Source organism: Coffea arabica, chromosome 6e (genome assembly GCF_036785885.1).
Source record: "Coffea arabica cultivar ET-39 chromosome 6e, Coffea Arabica ET-39 HiFi, whole genome shotgun sequence".
In the NCBI taxonomy this organism is placed as follows: Eukaryota; Viridiplantae; Streptophyta; class Magnoliopsida; order Gentianales; family Rubiaceae; genus Coffea; species Coffea arabica.
The window spans coordinates 15,930,615-15,948,410 of NC_092321.1; the positions used below are offsets into that span (position 1 = coordinate 15,930,615).

The window sequence follows — 17,796 nt, forward strand, 5'->3', positions numbered from 1 at the left end:
GGAACGAAAACGCGACAGCGTTGTAAAACGCGACTTTGAGTCGCGTATTTAAAGTCGCGTTTTTGTATTATGATCCAGGCTTGAAAACGCGATTTAGCTTATAAACGCGACTTTGTGTCGCGTTTTACAGCGCGTTTTCTTCAGTCCCGTTGCAGAATTTGAAACGCGTTTTGATAAAACGCGACTCAGAAGCACGTTTTCATGCTTGGTGCGTTTTCTTCTGCAATTTTTTTGCAAAAAATGAACTTTGAAAAATTACCATTGGTACCCCAATCACTCAAAATGCATCATAGATCATTTGTTTGCAAAAATACTCAATGCATGCACATGTAAAATGATCAAAATATTCATTTTAACCCCTTCTAACAAATCAAAAACAACAATTACTCAAATCGAGGGGTTGAGTTCCTTGATCAAATTTCGCCTTTTTCACCTCATTTGGTCACTTTTGCTTCCATTTCCAATACCTACAAATGAAACATAACAAAATAACTCAAACACATATTTTAAACATAAAATCACCCCAAAATAACATAAACTTAAACAAACATTGGGTTGCCTCCCAATAAGCGCTTTTATTTATAGTCGTTGGCTCGACTATTGAACCTCATTTTTCAAGGAGGCTTGGTTAAAGAATAATCCACCATTTTAGGTCGTGGTGGATCATTAAAAGGTGACTTTATAGTAAAAGTCACATAATCTAATGATGTGAGAAATGAAAGTGACTTACATATTCCAAGTGTTTCATAAATATTACCTTGAATATGCACCACTTGAGAACTTACCAAAGGAAATGTCATAAGAGTATCTTGGGCAGGAATACCTTTAGAACCTATACTTTCACTGCACTCCTCAAGAGGGGTGAAAAATGAGTCATTAAAACTCATCTCTTGAGGCTCAAAGTTAGTTTCAAAGGTATTATCATGTGAAATGGATATTTGCTCATTGAAACACAATTGAGATTCATCATTTTCATCAACATGCAATCCATTTTCACATACAACATTCCTACCATTCATGCTAGGATCATTTTGCAATTTATTAGAAGAAATAACCTCACACAATGCATTCAATTGCTCATTTATTCTGCCAAAGTGAGAAGTTAATTCATCTATTCTTTTCTCAATCCTATCAAAACGGTCGGAAGTCACATTAGCTAATTTTTCTATAGCTAACTCCCAAGATGGTTTTGCTTTATATTGGACATTTTCAGATTGGTAATCATAAAAATATGGATAATCACTATATGCACATTGATTTTCCCAACCATAAGAAAGAGAATTGCTCCAATTAGCACTGTATTGATCAAAATAAGGATTGTAATGCTCTAATTCATCATAGTAATCCACATTTTGTGCTTGCATACATGTATTAGTTGCATGATAACCTCCACACAAGTCACAAATCACATGATAAGAATTAAAAGCATTAAAATTCCTCCTTTGCTCAATTTCATGCATAATTGTGTCCATTTGAATTTGTAACATCATAACATCAAATTTTGCCTTTAAGCACTTCAAACCATCTTCAAAAGACATACCTTCAGTAATTTTTTGGTTACCTCTGTTGAAGGAGCTTTGCACTAGGTAACCATCCATTGCCAATTTTTCATTTCTCAAGCTTTGTCCTCCAAATTGATCTATCCTCCTCATCACCTAAAATTGCTTTTAAACAACTTAAGAGCAAAATTAGTAAGAAGAATAGGTGATAAAATGCATACACACAGAAAATACTAAAATGACAGAAAATAACATTCACACAATAACTAATAAAATGTCTAAACTAATAAAGTTGCTCTTCACACCGATATTGTCAAATCTTCCCCGGCAACGGCGCCAAAAACTTGACGGGTATTTTACATACGTGCAAGCTAAAAAATACCGAATTACACCCGTTCACTGCAAGTATACAGATCAACTAGTAGTTTAGGGTATATATCGGGTCGATCCCACAGGGAAAAGTGAACAATTACCGGTATTACTAAAGCTTCTCTATTATTTAGACTACCAATGAATTATAACAAATTTAACCTACTGAAATTATACAAAATAACAAATGAAAGCTCCTTGGGTTGTGGTATCCCTAGCTACTCATGCAAGTGTTATATTTGGATCATTGAGTACTACATCTAGGCTAATTATGGTGTAATTTCCTTATGCATTTGAATCCTACTTTCGTAGTGAATCAATTATACTTATAACTAATCCATACCTATTCTCATGGTTATGAAATTAGCTACAAGTTCATTTCTTCAGTGAAATTACATGAAATGAATCACTAAAAACCACATAGGTGCACCTCTACTTTCGTGAGTGTACTCCCTATGTTTAGCACTTCTTGAACTAATGTTAAATCTCAATTTTCATTGCAGAAATAACACCTTAGATAATCACAATTAATGGTACCAGATTAATCATGATTTAAAGAGCCAAAGTGCTAAATAACTTGCTCAAATACTAGCAATCAAATAGCCAAATAATTAACACTAACAATCATAGGAAGTTCAACCAAACCCAAGGCTTAAACTTTAGAGACACATAAATAACATAAATTCCAGAACTTGTATATTAACTAAACTTGGAATCAAATACAAAAGATAAAGAGTTTGGAAGGAATACAACCCTTGTCACATGAGCTTTCTTCCTTGCCTTCTTCATCCTCCATTTTCATCCTAATCTAGATAATATACAAGAGTGGATGAACTAACTAGCTAAACTATACTACACTAATCTAATACTAAGAGAATGGAAAAACTACATTTCTGCACTTCCAAGCTTCTCCCGTATGATTTTAATGTCCTGGTTGCTCCCTATATAAACTGCTCCAAAAGCCCCTTTTCCATTGGTCCAAATTTGCTGCATTTGTTTTCCAAATCTGAAATTGTTAAGATAGTTAATAGCCATTGTTTTTTACTTGAAAATATGCCAACTTTCTTGCCCTTTTGTCTGCTAAAGCATGTGCACCGAATTCTCTTGCAACTTATAGATGGAAAGTAGTCAGAGCACAAGAGAATTGACTGAGCAAATTGCAGAATTGCGACCAGAAAACGCGCCTACACAAAACGCGGTTACAAGTCACGTTTTGTGTACTCGCGTATTCACTTTGTCCTTACTTCAACTGCAATTTTCTCTATCATAAAGGCTGAACTGACTTTTGTGCAAAACACCAAAGTTGTAGCCCTTTGAGTTAGCTTTCCAATGCTCTAAAAATCATCCAGATCGGAGCTTTGTAGCCTGAGATATGACCAAAATACTAAAGACTGGTCAGAACTCTGTTTTCCACTTTGGACAGCTGAGTTGAATTTCGGTATTTCAACTTTTGGACTATGAAAACGGCTGAATTGGACTTTGATGTCTTCATACCAAATGTAGATATATCTCTTAGCTTCAAAATGGTACCAAGATCACCTTGATCCGATCAGTGTAGCTCCAGATATAGTCAAAATACCAAAACGTGTCAGAGTTGTCAAACCTGACTTTTCTTGATTCAAATTGCATTTTTCCTTTTACACTTCATATTTTATTTTCACCACTTTAATCCATCTTCAATCACCCAAATATCTTCTCAATGCACTTCATTTGATGATTGAATCATTAAACCTACAAAATATGAAGTTTTTACCATAAAAATCCATAAAAATGCAATGTTAGCCACTTTAACATAAAATGTAGATTTTTACCAAAACCTTAGTTATTTTAGTTATAAAACTAAATAATCAAACCAAAATTAACTAATAAAACACACTAAAAATACGTAAAATAAACTCTTATCAGGAATCACAGCATATATACTAGCTAAATGAATACCTTATTGCCGGCTTTATTACCCCCACTTTTTGCTCTAACAGGAGCTCTTTTACAAGCTCTTTTGTTGTAAAATTTACAAAAAGAGCACCTAAATGCAGATTTGACTGTCTGAGTTGATGAAGTTTCTTCATCTGCTTCCCTTCTCTTATTCTTCTTTGGTCTCCCCAGTGCCCTTCTCAATGGAGGTAGTAACAGTGTAATAGGCATCACCTCTGGCTTAATTTCTCTCGTTTGGAATTGGCATTATGAGTAAGTCTTATGGCATATGTCAATTGTGAAGGCAGGATCACAGTAATGCTCAAGCTTCTCCCTTCTATATATAATAGCCAATGCAATGCAGAATGCTTACATGGTAATTCTGAAATTTAAAATGCCCCACATTCACACTTCCTTTCTGATAGGTTGGCTATATATGTCTTGTCAAAATCTGTAACCTCAAACAATGTCTTACTTGCCATCGACAGTTCACACTATCTTGATTTTTCAGCTATGTCTTTCAATTTTTGTACAATATTGGGCAGCACATTAGTAGTGGATGTGCAAGTCTTTTGAAACCTTTTGTGCAGTTTCTTCATGATTTTCCTCCCCAACCCTTCAAGCATAGTAAGTATAGGCATTTGCCTAAGATCATCAACCCAAGCATTAAATGATTCAGTGAAATTATTTGTCACATTCTTAATAGTCACAGAAAATGAATGTCCTACCCAAACTGTGATTGGTATCTTTGTCAAGTATTTCCAAGCCTATATTTATATCCTTAATTTGTTGCATTGCCTCTTTGTGACCAGATTCATCATAGCTCTTAGTTGCTTGCCAAAAGTAACTTCCTAACAGCAGTCCTGGGAATAATTGCTTGAAATTGTTGTAGGCATGCCTACCGCAATACCTAACATCAACATTTGGTATCACTTCTTCATAAGCCAAGTTCAAACCCTACATGTTCATAGTTTAATTACCAATCACAGAATATGAGTACTAAAGTATTAAAATACAGAATTGTAATAGTTAGCAGAAACTGAAACCCTACCTTTTGTCTATCGCTTATGAATGTCAGAGGCAACTGGTTATCAAATGGCCCAAAATATTCCTAAAAAAAATGAAAGAATCAGGTCCAAGTCTCTCTATTTTCACATTCAACCACAACAAAAGTAAGTGGGAATATACTGTTATTCCCCTCCAAAGCAACAGCAATGAGTAAGATTTCTCCATAGGGTCCTTTAAGAAAGCATTCGTCAAAGCCAAAAAATGGCCTGCATCCACTTAAAAATCCATCCTTTTGTGCTCTAAAACTGATGAAAATTCTCAAAAATCTTAGCTCTACCAAGAGATTCGGCCTGTCATAATGAATTTTACAAATGCTTTGAGAACTAGTTTTTCTTAACAAGAGATTTAGTTTTTCTTATTGCCTTGGCCTGTCATAGTGTGTTCCTTGAATCTTCTCTTCAGCCTTTTTTCTTCGCCCTCAAAATCCGCATGCTATTGGGGTGAACACCATATTTTGTCACCATCTTAGTCTCCACACATTTACTACTCATTTGAGGATGCAGCCTAAGAAGTGAGACTAGTTTTGTAGCTATCCAATTAGACATGGCTTCCTTACTCTTGTTGTCCATGACACAAATGTGTTGGGGGTTGTATGTCTTGATTTGGTACATTGTTGTTTCCCTAACAGGAGATGTGTGAATTCTCCATGGACAGCCTTCAACACCACACTTTGCAGTGCTCCTTGTCTTCTCATTTTTCAGACTTTTTAGTGGCAAATCTTTTTGGATAACATAGTCTTTCAAAGTAGCTCTAAAAGCATCTACATTGGTGAATAATATACCCTTCTCAAATTCAATATCCTCTTGAGGATTGTAAGTGAACATTTTTGCCCTTGAAGCTATCCTTACTTTATTACCAATGTCATTAGACTCTAAATCTAGAATAATCTCACCTTCATCATTCTCATCATAATCTGAATATGCATTGTCACTGCCTTCCTTATCAGTTTCATTGTCAAAACTTGGGCTATCCTCTTGGTACTATTTCCAGCATACAACCACGACTCATCATCACTTAAAATGAAAATATCATCCTCATCTCTAGTTTCAGCTTGAACATGCCTAGCATTATCCTGAATTCCTAGGTTTTCTTTAATACTAGCAGAGTTGTTGTTCACTAGATTATCATCAGGAGGAATTATATCTATTTGATCTACATACACATTGACAACCAACTCATTTTCATGTCTCTTGGACATTTCAAAAACAGCTTCTTCAGTGTTCACATCCATAGTTTTGCTACTTCTTGGAATAACACATCTCATATGTAACAAATAATTAAGATTCCTAGGAACTTCATGAAGTGCTCTTTCATAAACATCATTTAGAAGCACTATGTAAGAATACTCATCAAGATCCACATTGGAAATTCTAATTTTCTTCCCTTTGTAGTGAAGACTAATGTCATGGACAACTACACGCGGCATCCTGTTTTGTACACTTTCAAGCATTAGAATTGCATACAATGATTAATTCCAGCTTAATGATGCTCATTGTCCATTACATAGTCATAGAATAAGAAGTTTTCTTGCATGAATAGAAAATAAAGCTATTCAATTAAACATGTAAGGTCCAGTTGACTAAGGCCCTAATCAATGATCAAACATTTTTATTTCTACTAAAATCTCAGCACAATCATTCAGATCATCAACAATGAACTATCAAAACAATATAGTGTATAAGTAGACTTCATCATTAGTCTATGTCCAGAACACTTGCTCACAAAAACATCAAGCACACCACATGCATGTCAAAATCAACCACAATAGACATAATCTCTTATTCATCTTCATTGGACAATGAACACACACAAATGAGGATTATTCCTTTGGCTACTTTTACAAGCAATCTAGCACCTATATCTTGGCCACATGTTACTGTTAAGAGCTCCAATGGTAATATGACAAGTATTAAGATGATCAAAAAGATACGGTACTTAAAAAACTTCTAAATAAGTTCAATAAATTAAAACAATTTGATTATTTACCTATAGTGATGTTGATGGAGCTGAAATAGCTATATATCATGCACTTTTTTGCCCAGATTCTTCACTGGATGAAGGATCACCAACTAGAAAAAGCTTTGGTTTCTTAAGTCCACTCCTTTCAAAAGTTGTTTGGTTTCTCGTACTATATAACCAATCGGCGCCTCAAGTTCTATACCACCAACAAATTGCGCCAAGAAGCATTAAAAATATTTTTAATTGACGCAATTTCATTTTCTCATTTTTCTAATAGCAGAAAAATATGTTTTCAACTAGAAGTAGTTGATCACCAAGAAAGTTTTAAAAGCTCTACATGGGTATAGGTTAAAGGATCAAATCCCTTGACCTACATTTTAATATCCAGATTTTCCTGGAAATATTTCACCAGTGGGTGTCAATGCACCTGTCTAGACCGGTGGTGGTTCACCGGATTCCCCTTAACCTCTTTAGGTCCCCCTCCCCCTAGTATAGAGTAGAAATAGAATCTATCTTATTGATAAAAAAAAGTAGAAAATGTACAATTTTTTTAGGGCAATTTAGTCATTTGGAAGCTATTGATGGTGACATTTGGTCACATCCATCCATCTGAAAGGAGGAGAGTGTAATTTTTATGATTAGAGGGCATTTGAGTGTAATTATCAGAAATCTTGAGGGAGGTTTCCAAAATTATCTCTTTAAAAAATTTACTGAGTACAAAATATTATTTAGGTTTGACTTGATTAGTTGACAAATCAAAATAGAACAAACTATTAGCTAATCAAGTTTAATTTGAATATCGAATCACTTGGTTCGTCTTTCAACTATATTTTCTCACGTAAACAAGTCCAAATTTAGGTGAATAATACTAGTGTCTAACTTGTACATCAAAATTTTCTTTTCTTTCTTAAGTTAATTGGTGCAATACAGTTTAGTAATTAGCCTATATCAAAAAAGAAAAAAAAAAGGTACAAAGAAGGAAGAGGGGTAAAAGATAAGACATGAAGGGCTGTATGGACAAATTATGCATCCAAACATAGCCTCGCCCCATTAAGTGTAGACTCGAAAGTTAGAAGAGGTTGATTCACTGCCAGATCCAAATAACTTAATGGGGCTAGTAAGGACATATCATCAAGTATCTAACTCTTATCTTTAAGTTCTTTCAATGTCCTTTCCATCTTGCAAAGAATCTTTCTTGAACCGGAAAAAGGAGGTCATCCAGAATAACCACAATTTGTATGTCTTGCAAAACCTTCTTTTAGTTGGGAGCGAGAGGGGTAAAAATTTTAGAAGAATAGTGAAACATAAGGACACTGAAATGATATCAATCTTGTCATAAAACCATGTCCTACAGGAAACGGGATATAGCATATCGTCGCTCTCTCAGGACTTCCTAGGTAAATCGAGTATGTGAAAAAATTGTCAAACATACGAAAATAAAACTTTATAATATACACTGTCAGTGTATATAATGATATTATATACACCGTCAATGTAGAAAAAATTTACTCTGTAAGATTATAGTCCGCATCTATAGTTGCTTGAAGCCCCGAGAACACTCTTTTTCTTCAACTACATTCATTCAACTAAACTCTTCTTTCTTGCCACAATAAGAGCTTTTTTTCTGCTGTGGTTTGACTATCTTCCGCTTTCATTTTAGCATAACCAATTTCCAACCCAAAGAAAGGACCATAGAATTGGAAGTAGCCAGCCTTTTTTGTTTTCTTTTCAGTATAAAGGTTAGTCGTGAACATAAAGTGCTATAATATCTTCAATCAATCTCAAACAGCTATAATATGCCAAAATAGTTGTTTTGTACATAGATTATTTTGTCAAGTTCAACTCTGAAGGGTGTTTGGTAGGCGGTTTTTAAAGCTAATCGTGGTGATACTTATAAAACGGATAATAATATTAGCACTCCAGAAAAATCTGCCGGCACTGCATTCCTTTTTATGTTTTTTAAACGAAAGATGAAGCGCTAGAGGTTTTTCTAGGAGTGCTAATAAGATATGCCTTGTGAATTGGTTAACGTTAATGAGTTAGTGGATATAATAGGTCCATTTTATGAGTTTTGTAATTAATTTCTTTTAGTAGAGAATCAATATTTACCTACTCATGTGTCTCATATTTTTAATTAAAAACAGAAAAAAAAAAACTAAAACAATACTAGAAGAAATAGAGATAGTGGTAGAAAAATTAGAAGAAAAAGAAGGAGGAAAAAAAGAAATATATAAAATTCATACCTAAATTTTAATTGCCGAAAACTCTATAGGTTTCAACAAAAATTCATTACCATTAACTGATTAATCATAGTAATAATAATTGTGATGAGTGAATTTTTACCAAACGGCTCCTAACTCTATATTGACACGGAAATTTTTTAGCTCACTACTCCGTACCATTCTTACTCTCTGGAAAGGGCAGCAAATGCCAAACATTTTCCTCCACCATAAGACCAAGTTAAACTATGAAATGGTCCACCAACACGAGATGGATCAGAGCTCGAATAATCTAAGAAACACAAACATGCTCATATCATTTTATAATCCCTTGTACAATACCACCAGGATATCAAGGATCAAAACAAAGTTTCACTGAAATGCTAAAAAAGTCACAGAAGGATGAGCAAAAACTGTAAAAAAAATACTTGCATTTTTCTTTATTGTAGCTCTGTTTAATTTACTACCACAAGATCAGGCACTTATATTACCTTAAATACCATCAACCCCTCAAGCAAAAATTAGGACTCAAAAAGTTAAAAAAGCTGACAACTGAAACTTCTGTTAGCTAGCACAAAATCATAAGCTCTTCTTGCGCTATTTTTCTCAGTAGCTTCCCAAGATGCATGCGATAGAAAAGAATATCCATTCAGTAAACTATCGCTGGCACTTCCAGTGTTGCACTTGTTCTTCTAGACAGACAATAATCATCTATGACATCAAATTTGAGAAAATGTAGACTACACAGTTTCAAGCATCTCGCTTCTTTTATGGCATATGCTGTTATTTGTCCATAAGACATTCTAGAAAACAATGAACATAAAGAGGGCTAGCATGGAAGTTAACACAATCAAAGTAAATTAGGAGATAAATATCCTATCCAAATGGAAATCAATCACAAATGTTGTTGGATCTATGCTCCACATAGACCCATGAAGAATTTGATTCGACTTGTGCAGTGCTAATGATCTCCCCTTCAGGCAGGTCAACTTGAGCTAAATAGCTTCATACACCCACAAAAGCAGCAGATGGCATAATTTAGAGCACTACAAGAACTACTAACTAGTAGCATTACATGTCAATTCATAGTCACATTAGCTAACTATTTTTCCGCATTAAAATAATATCTGCAGGTTTTTATATTTGGGGAAAGAATACCTCATTTCACAGTTTGACAACATTGAGACATATTTCTTGGACATGAGATATCTTAGACCAGTCCTCTCCTAATTCTTTATCACACCTTCTGCTCAATTCAGGGCATTTGTCAATTTTCAACACCATCAATCCACTGAGGCAACTCAAGATATCTGGCAAAGATGTCAATTTAGGGCATCCTATAATCTCAAGCTTCCTAAGCGAGCTGGCATTTTCCAGCCAAGTACGAAGATCCACAATGCCAGGGCAGGTTGAGATACGTACAAATTCTAGTTTGTTACTGTTAGTGCAAGCAAATTGGGGTAGATCACTCAAACGTGGTAATCCTCCAATCATCAATGATCGAAGACTTGTAAATCCTTGAAAATCTTGCCAATCTGAGAAGTTAAGCTCTTCACAGTTGATGATCATGAGGTTCTCCAAAGCTGTCAAAAATTTCATACCCCCTGGTAAAGAGGTCAACCTTGGACAATCTCCAATCACCAAGGTCCTGAGGTTAATCAGCTTTTCAGCTCCTTCAAACAGTGATGTGAGATTTTCGCATCTAAGAATCGATAGAGACTGAAGAGTGGTCAAGCATCCGATGCCTTTCTGGAGAAAGCTTGTTTCTCTAGTAGTTATGTAGAGGTGTCTCAGGCTTATTAGATACTTTATACCCCTTGGTATATTCAGAAGCTGCGTGCACAGAACAAGGCGTAGAGTCTGCAAATTCTGCAGCCTACAGATGGTTGTGGGCAGTGATTTGATGTTGTCGTTGCCACTAAGATCAAGGTACCTTAAGTGTTTCAGGTCACCAATTGACAATGGTACCTCCTCAAGACGTGAATGGCTCAAATCGAATACCCTCAAGTACTTGAATCTTGAAATGACACCACCAATTGCAACTGTACTCTCCTTTTCTGACCCTGCATGCGGAAGGAACAAAGTTCGTATTTTCTTCAGTTTGAGCACAGGAAGTTTATTTTTTATTGAACTATAATTATGGAGTGATATGTGACGCATCTTTTCTGTTGAATTTCCAAAATTCTTGTATGGGACTGAGCGCTCATTTTGAGCAACTGACACTGCAAGATCATGCACTAAGTCGTGCATTTTAAACGTTATGAATGATCCATATGCTTCAACCTCTTCCAGCAATGATCTCGAGCACAATTCTTTGACATATCGAGTGCCCATATCTTCCAGCTCTTCATTTTCACTGCATGACTGTATTAGCCCTTGGGCCATCCACAGCTGAATCAACATGATGCTTGCAATGTCTTGCCCTTTTGGGAACATGGAGCAGTAGGCAAAACACTGTTTCAAGTAACAAGGCAGCTGGTTGTAACTCAGTCTTAGTGCAGGCAAGATATCATCTTCCTTTTGTTCTAATAGCCATATTTCATTATCTCTCACTGACAGCCAATCACGTTCATTTGTTTTCATGAATAGCATGCACCCTAAAGTCCTTATCGCTAGGGGAACTCCTTTGCATTTCTTTACAATATCTTCCCCAATTTTTACAAGGTTAGGGTGATGTTTTTCTTGCCCATCTCTAAATGCCCATTTCACAAACAATGACAGACAATCATTATCTGGAAGACTGTTTAATTTGTGAGTGTAGGTAGACTCCATGACAGAAGCAACATATTCATTCCGAGTAGTCACAATGACCTTACTTCCCCCTCCACCACCACATAACCAGCTTCTGAATTCGAGCCACTTAGGCCTATCTTCATTCCACACATCATCCAAGATGAGTAGAAACCGTTTTCCCCTCAAAGAATCTTGAAGGCAAGTTATCACTTCGTTAAAAGTAAGTGACTCGTTACAAGGTTTATTAGTTGCACAACTGACAATACTAGCAGCTAATTTGCTACGATCAAAAGCTTGGGAAACAGATAGCCAAATTCTCAATTGGAAATGTTTAATTATCATCTCATCATTGTACACCAATTTAGCAAGTGTAGTTTTCCCCAAACCGCCAATACCAACAACTGAAATGACAGAGAGATTCTCCTCATTACTATTATTCTGCATAAGATGACGGACCATCACATCTTTTTCATGATTTCTTCCTATAACATCAGAAGGTTGGATCCAAGAACAAGTGGGATCCCTAGTTCTTTGCAAGTCAGGGCCATTAACAACCTTGACAGATAGGGGAAACTTAGCCTTATCAGCTGCAATGCTGTCTAATCTTGCTCTTATATCTTTGATCTTGTAAGCCATTTTCAACCTTGAAATAACTGGATTGAAAGATGAAAAGAAGCCACTGACCTTCCCTTTAATGTTTCTGAAAAGTAGCTGTCTCCTTAGACCATTTACCTCAATTTCGTCGAGAGAGTCATCTGCATCATATAGTACTTCCTTGAGCTCTTCAACCCAATTGGCTAGTTCATCGTTTTTGGCTTGTTGCTCTTCGGCATCAAGAAGAACATCCTTGATGGTAAGTAGAGTCTTTTGAAGCTTATCCAGATCATTTTTTACACAAAAAACCATGGAAAATTGCTGCAGAGCAAGGGAGCCCAGTTTCCCAAGAATTGTATGTGCAATATCGAAAAGAAAAGAATCTGCCATCTTGATCTTAACAATGCCACGGAGTCCAGAAGATGTTCTTGTGGATCGCCGATTTGCAGGCAGATAAATCCCTTCAGCAAAATTACTTGGTAAAGTCAAGCTGAGCAGGCAAGTCAATCTAGAGAACAAAACAAAGACGAGTCGAACAGAACATATGGAGAAGCAGCCAGTAAAACTGTGACACGTGGGACTGGATATTGGGAGGATGGCTTAGGGTCCGTTGGGCTTGCGTTTATTACTGTCAATGGGTTGAGCCAGCCAGAGCTTGGCTCGCTCGGCCCGATAAAAAAGCTCCATAAGTCCGATATTTTAATAAGTCGAGTTGAGTTTGAATTTAAAAATTAGATTCGAATTAAATATGAGTCAAGTTTAGGTTGCATTAGACTCAAGTCCGATATAGGTCTGACCCTTTAATTACTTATATATATAATATTTATATTTTAATATTATGTATAATTATTATCCAAATATATTATTACTAAATACTAAAAATATATAAATTACAAAACACAAAAATACATCTGAAGACTCTTCTATAAGTTGTTTTTAGAGTCAATATTAGTAATGCATAATTGAATATTTAACTTTTCTTATTGGTTGAATAAATTTTTGTATTGGCATAATATTGGTTGAATAAATTTTCTTATTGGTTGAATATCTAACTTTTCTTATTGGTTGATTTTTTTTTTTGTCTAAAAACACTAATCATCAAACATGTTTGGATTCAAATTACAAGGTTATAAAAAAGTTTCAATTTTAAAGATGTATTGGCTTATAACCGCATGTTTTATTACTATTTTTCATGTATTTTGAATGAATTAAATATAAATATTGTTGAAATTTTTTTGGTTTATATACTTTTTAAGAATTATTATTTGTTCATGTTTAGTTTTAATATTGTAGTCTTATAAATGTTAAATTAGTTTTACAACTTAATAGTTATAGTAATTATATTAAGATAGCAAATTAAGAGTAATAAGTGAGTTTGGGTTAAACCCGACTGAGCCTCACAACCCGAATATTATATGAGTTGAGTATGAGTTTCATATTTTTTAATCCGAAACTCATAGTCCGAAATCCAAAAATATTACAAATTAAATGAGTTGAGTTTGAACTTATGAAAACCCGACTCATTAAGCCCGATTGACAACCCTAGTGGCATTATAATAATAAAAAGAAGTACTTATTAACTGGTTAAGTATATCATTTGGATATATAATTCAATAGCTACTTATTGTACTACATAATATGTAATTTAAAAATTTTAATTCTATTTATATCTTTATTTAGTTGATAATATAGGATAAAAAATTTAAATTTTACTTTTTAAAACATAAAAGCCATTTTAAAAGCACCAAATTTGAATTTTTACCAAAAGTGCTTTTAATATCAAAAAGTTTATTACTAATTTTTTGGAATGGTATTCATCAAACACTTCAAAAATACTTTTAGCACTCAAAAGTGTTTTTTTTATAAATATAAGAAATTTCAGAGATGATATTTACTATCTTTCGACCCAAAAATCATGGATATAGGTCCTTTACCTAATTGTGGGGATTAGGCTAAGTTGATATTGAATGTATGAAATTGATTGTGGATACGACATGCAACAAATATATTTTATTGTTTTAGTATCTATATTTGTTGGTTTAATATATTTCCGTTGCATCAAATATCAATTCATAGTTCATACAAAGCAATTGTGAGTGAGAGTTGCAGTAGTTTCGGATCCAAAAGTCCCTCTTCAGAGATTCTGATGGGGTTAGTTTCTTGGGATAATTTCAAAACCTCCCCCAATATTTTTGACAGTTTCACTTGGTGCATTCGAACTTTAAACAATCTTACTTGCCTCCCTTACTTTAAGCCTTTTGCATCATTTACAACCCATTTTAAAATATAACATTAAAAAATTCATTTTAAGAGAGCAAATATAATTTTATTCCAAACTCGTCCTTTTGTTGTTTTATTATCAAAATATGAGTATACTAATAACAAATAAAAAATAAAAACAAAAGGTATAAAGGTTTATTCTGATGTGACAAAATATAGTTTTTTTTAAATGCCAAGAGTATATATTTTAAAGTTTATTGAACTTCTTCCAGTTTAGAAACATAATATTTTTTAAATCATTTACAGATTTTTAAAAATTTTTTTTTTGTTCACAACATGCTAAAATGTATATATAAATTTGTTGTATTTTTTTAAAGTTAGTCCAAAATGGTATTCTCATGATTATAAATTATTGCAAGTTACCTTTTAAGAGTACTGTAAATCATTCATAATTTTAAGTAATTTAACCATTACAACATGCTAAAATTTACATATAAACTTGTTTGTATTTTTTAAAAAGTTAGTCCAAAAAGTTATTGTCATGGTTATAAATCATTGCAAGTTATTTTTAAGAGTATTGTAAATCATTCATAATTTTAAGTAATTTAACTTTTTTTGTCCAAACCAATGACACAAAATTTGTTAAAGAGTTTTTTTGATCTTGTTATCAAATCTTAAATTTTTCATTAAAGAACTATATCAATCAATTTATAAAAGTTAAGTAATAAATTTGGTGTATTATGACAATTAAGAAATCACAAGAAAAGGATAATTTTGGAATGAAATTGTATTCTCTCTCCCAAAATGAAATTTTTAATATTATATTTTAAAATGGATTTCAAATGTTACAAAAAGTTTAAAGCAAGGGAGCCAAGTGAGATTTTTTAAAGTTTGAGAGTCTTAAGTGAAACTATCAGAAACCTCAAAGAAGGTTTCTGAAATTCAAAGGAGGTTTCTGAAATTATCCCTAGTTTCTTTTGTCCATTCCCAATAACTTCAAATGTTCTTTACAATCTTTTTAATTTGTGAATATAAAAGTATTTCATATATTCCACAGTTATCTTTAATCATTTTACAAAATTGTTTCCCTTAATTTTATAGTACGCACTGTTTTAAAAGGCTAAGGCATTTTATGTCGGAAAAATCGTTCAAAATGTCCCTTACAAATTTACATTGGTCAAATTTGGTTCCTATCTAGGTTTTCGACTAGTTTTTGGCCAGAATTCATCACATGCCTTGCATGTGATCATTTATTAGGGGTAAAATTATCAAATCAAAATTTACATAATCCATCTATAGTCCCTTGTATTTCACAAAATGAATTGTTTCGTCCCTTACATTTCACAAAATAAAATTTTTCATCCCTCACATTTCACAAAATGAATTTTTTTATCCTCATTGCCCACGTGTACGAATAGTTTTTTTTAATTCATGTATATATCTATTTGATTTCATCTAAACAATACAAATAATATGTAATATATCTCTATTTGATTTCACCTAAACATATCGATATATACATGAGTTTAAATTTAATAATTTTGTTTTAAACATATATATATTTGTGATTTCACCATGTGAATCTATTTAATATTTGTAACCTTTTCTATTTTAGTAATAATTCATTTATTGAGTTGTTTAATAAGAGTATCTAATTAATAGGTGTTAATTCGAATTCTATAGTCATGTTAACAAATTGTAATTTAAATCTGAAATTTTTATTCGCTACTTTTAAGACCAATAGTTGAATTTCTTGCCTTATAATTATTTTAAAATTTGAAAGTGTCAATTACTTACTTCTTTTTGTCATACTTTTCCTTTGTTTATTTTTTTTGTCTAAATTTAATTCGATATAAACACTTAATAATGTTTAGAATTAAATGTCTTCTTTGTTTTCAATTTTCAAGTAAAAGGAATGAACATGAGTGAAAAACTAACAATTTTTTTTAAAATCCTGTATATATCTATTTTAATTTCACATGAACAGTATGTTCAGGAGAAATCAAATAGAGATATATTACATGATATTCGTATTGTTCAGGTGAGATCAAATAGATATATACATTAGTTTAAAAAAAAAGTTATTCGTACACAAGAATAATGAGGGATGAAAAAATTTATTTTGTGAAATGTGAGGGACAAAACAATTTATTTTGTGAAATGTGAGGGACAAAAAAATTCATTTTGTGAAATATGAGAGACTATGGATTGGATGATGTTAATTTTGATGTGACAATTTTGCCCTTCAAAAATGATTACGTGCAAGGCACGTGGTGGATTCCGACAAAAAATTAGTCGGAAACCTAGATAATAACCAAATTTGATCAATGTAAATTTGTAAGGGACATAAAAATACATTTTTAAAAGTGAGGGACGAAAAAAGTCATTTTGCAAAATGTGAGGGACGTTTTGAACGATTTTCCCTTTTATGTCTGTCCAAACGAGATGAAAGACCGAGACTGGGGCATATGTCCCACAAATTTTAACATTTTAAATATATAAAAGAAAGAGAATATACAATAATACTACAAAATAATAATATTCATACATATATATGTATGTCTATATTACTAATACATATAAAAATGTGATAAAATTAAAAAATTACAAAAATATAATTGTTTTCTAACAAATAAAATCACAACATAACTCTAACCCATACATTAGCCATCTAGAAGCATGTTAATAAAAATAGTTATATTTTGAGATCAAAAAAAGGAAAAAATATATAGGAAACAAAGTCATGTATGCTTTTATTTTATATTTTTCCAAACTATTTTCAAAGAGAAAATAAATGGAATCATTCTTCAAATTTATTAAACAATAATAAAGATAGAAAACAAAGATAAGATAAGATAAAATAGTAAAATCAAAGCTCAAAAGTAAAAAAAAAAAATTCAAAAATGCCTCGAACGTCCCAAATACCTGACGTACACCCTATGGTATGGGGCAAATGCACAGCAACACTTATGCCCCATTCAAACGCTTTGAGACGTTCGGTGCCGTTATACTCCTGCTCCTATTTTCCCCTCATCTATAAAGACAAAGAATAAAAGGGAAACAGTATAACGTCCAGTCTCAGTTGCTCAATAAATTGTATGGTCTTTTGTCTTTAGCCATGGATTCAATTCTTTTTAGTTTTTTCTATCACCCAAGAGGAAAAAAAAAAAAGAGGATGATGGATATGGTTGTTGCTCAAGGCACTTTTTGTGGAGGTTAAA

The 17,796-nt window shown here is 33.1% G+C and overlaps 1 protein-coding gene across 1 annotated transcript; it reads right to left on the reverse strand.

Moving 5' to 3' along the window:
* Positions 1–9,776: 9,776 nt before the first annotated feature.
* Positions 9,777–12,852, reverse strand: LOC113695032 (disease resistance protein RGA2). Its single transcript, XM_072055443.1, has one exon. The coding sequence runs from the start codon at positions 12,743–12,745 to the stop codon at positions 10,193–10,195; it is 2,553 nt and encodes an 850-aa protein (XP_071911544.1). The 5' UTR covers positions 12,746–12,852; the 3' UTR covers positions 9,777–10,192.
* Between the last annotated feature and the right edge of the window lie 4,944 nt (positions 12,853–17,796).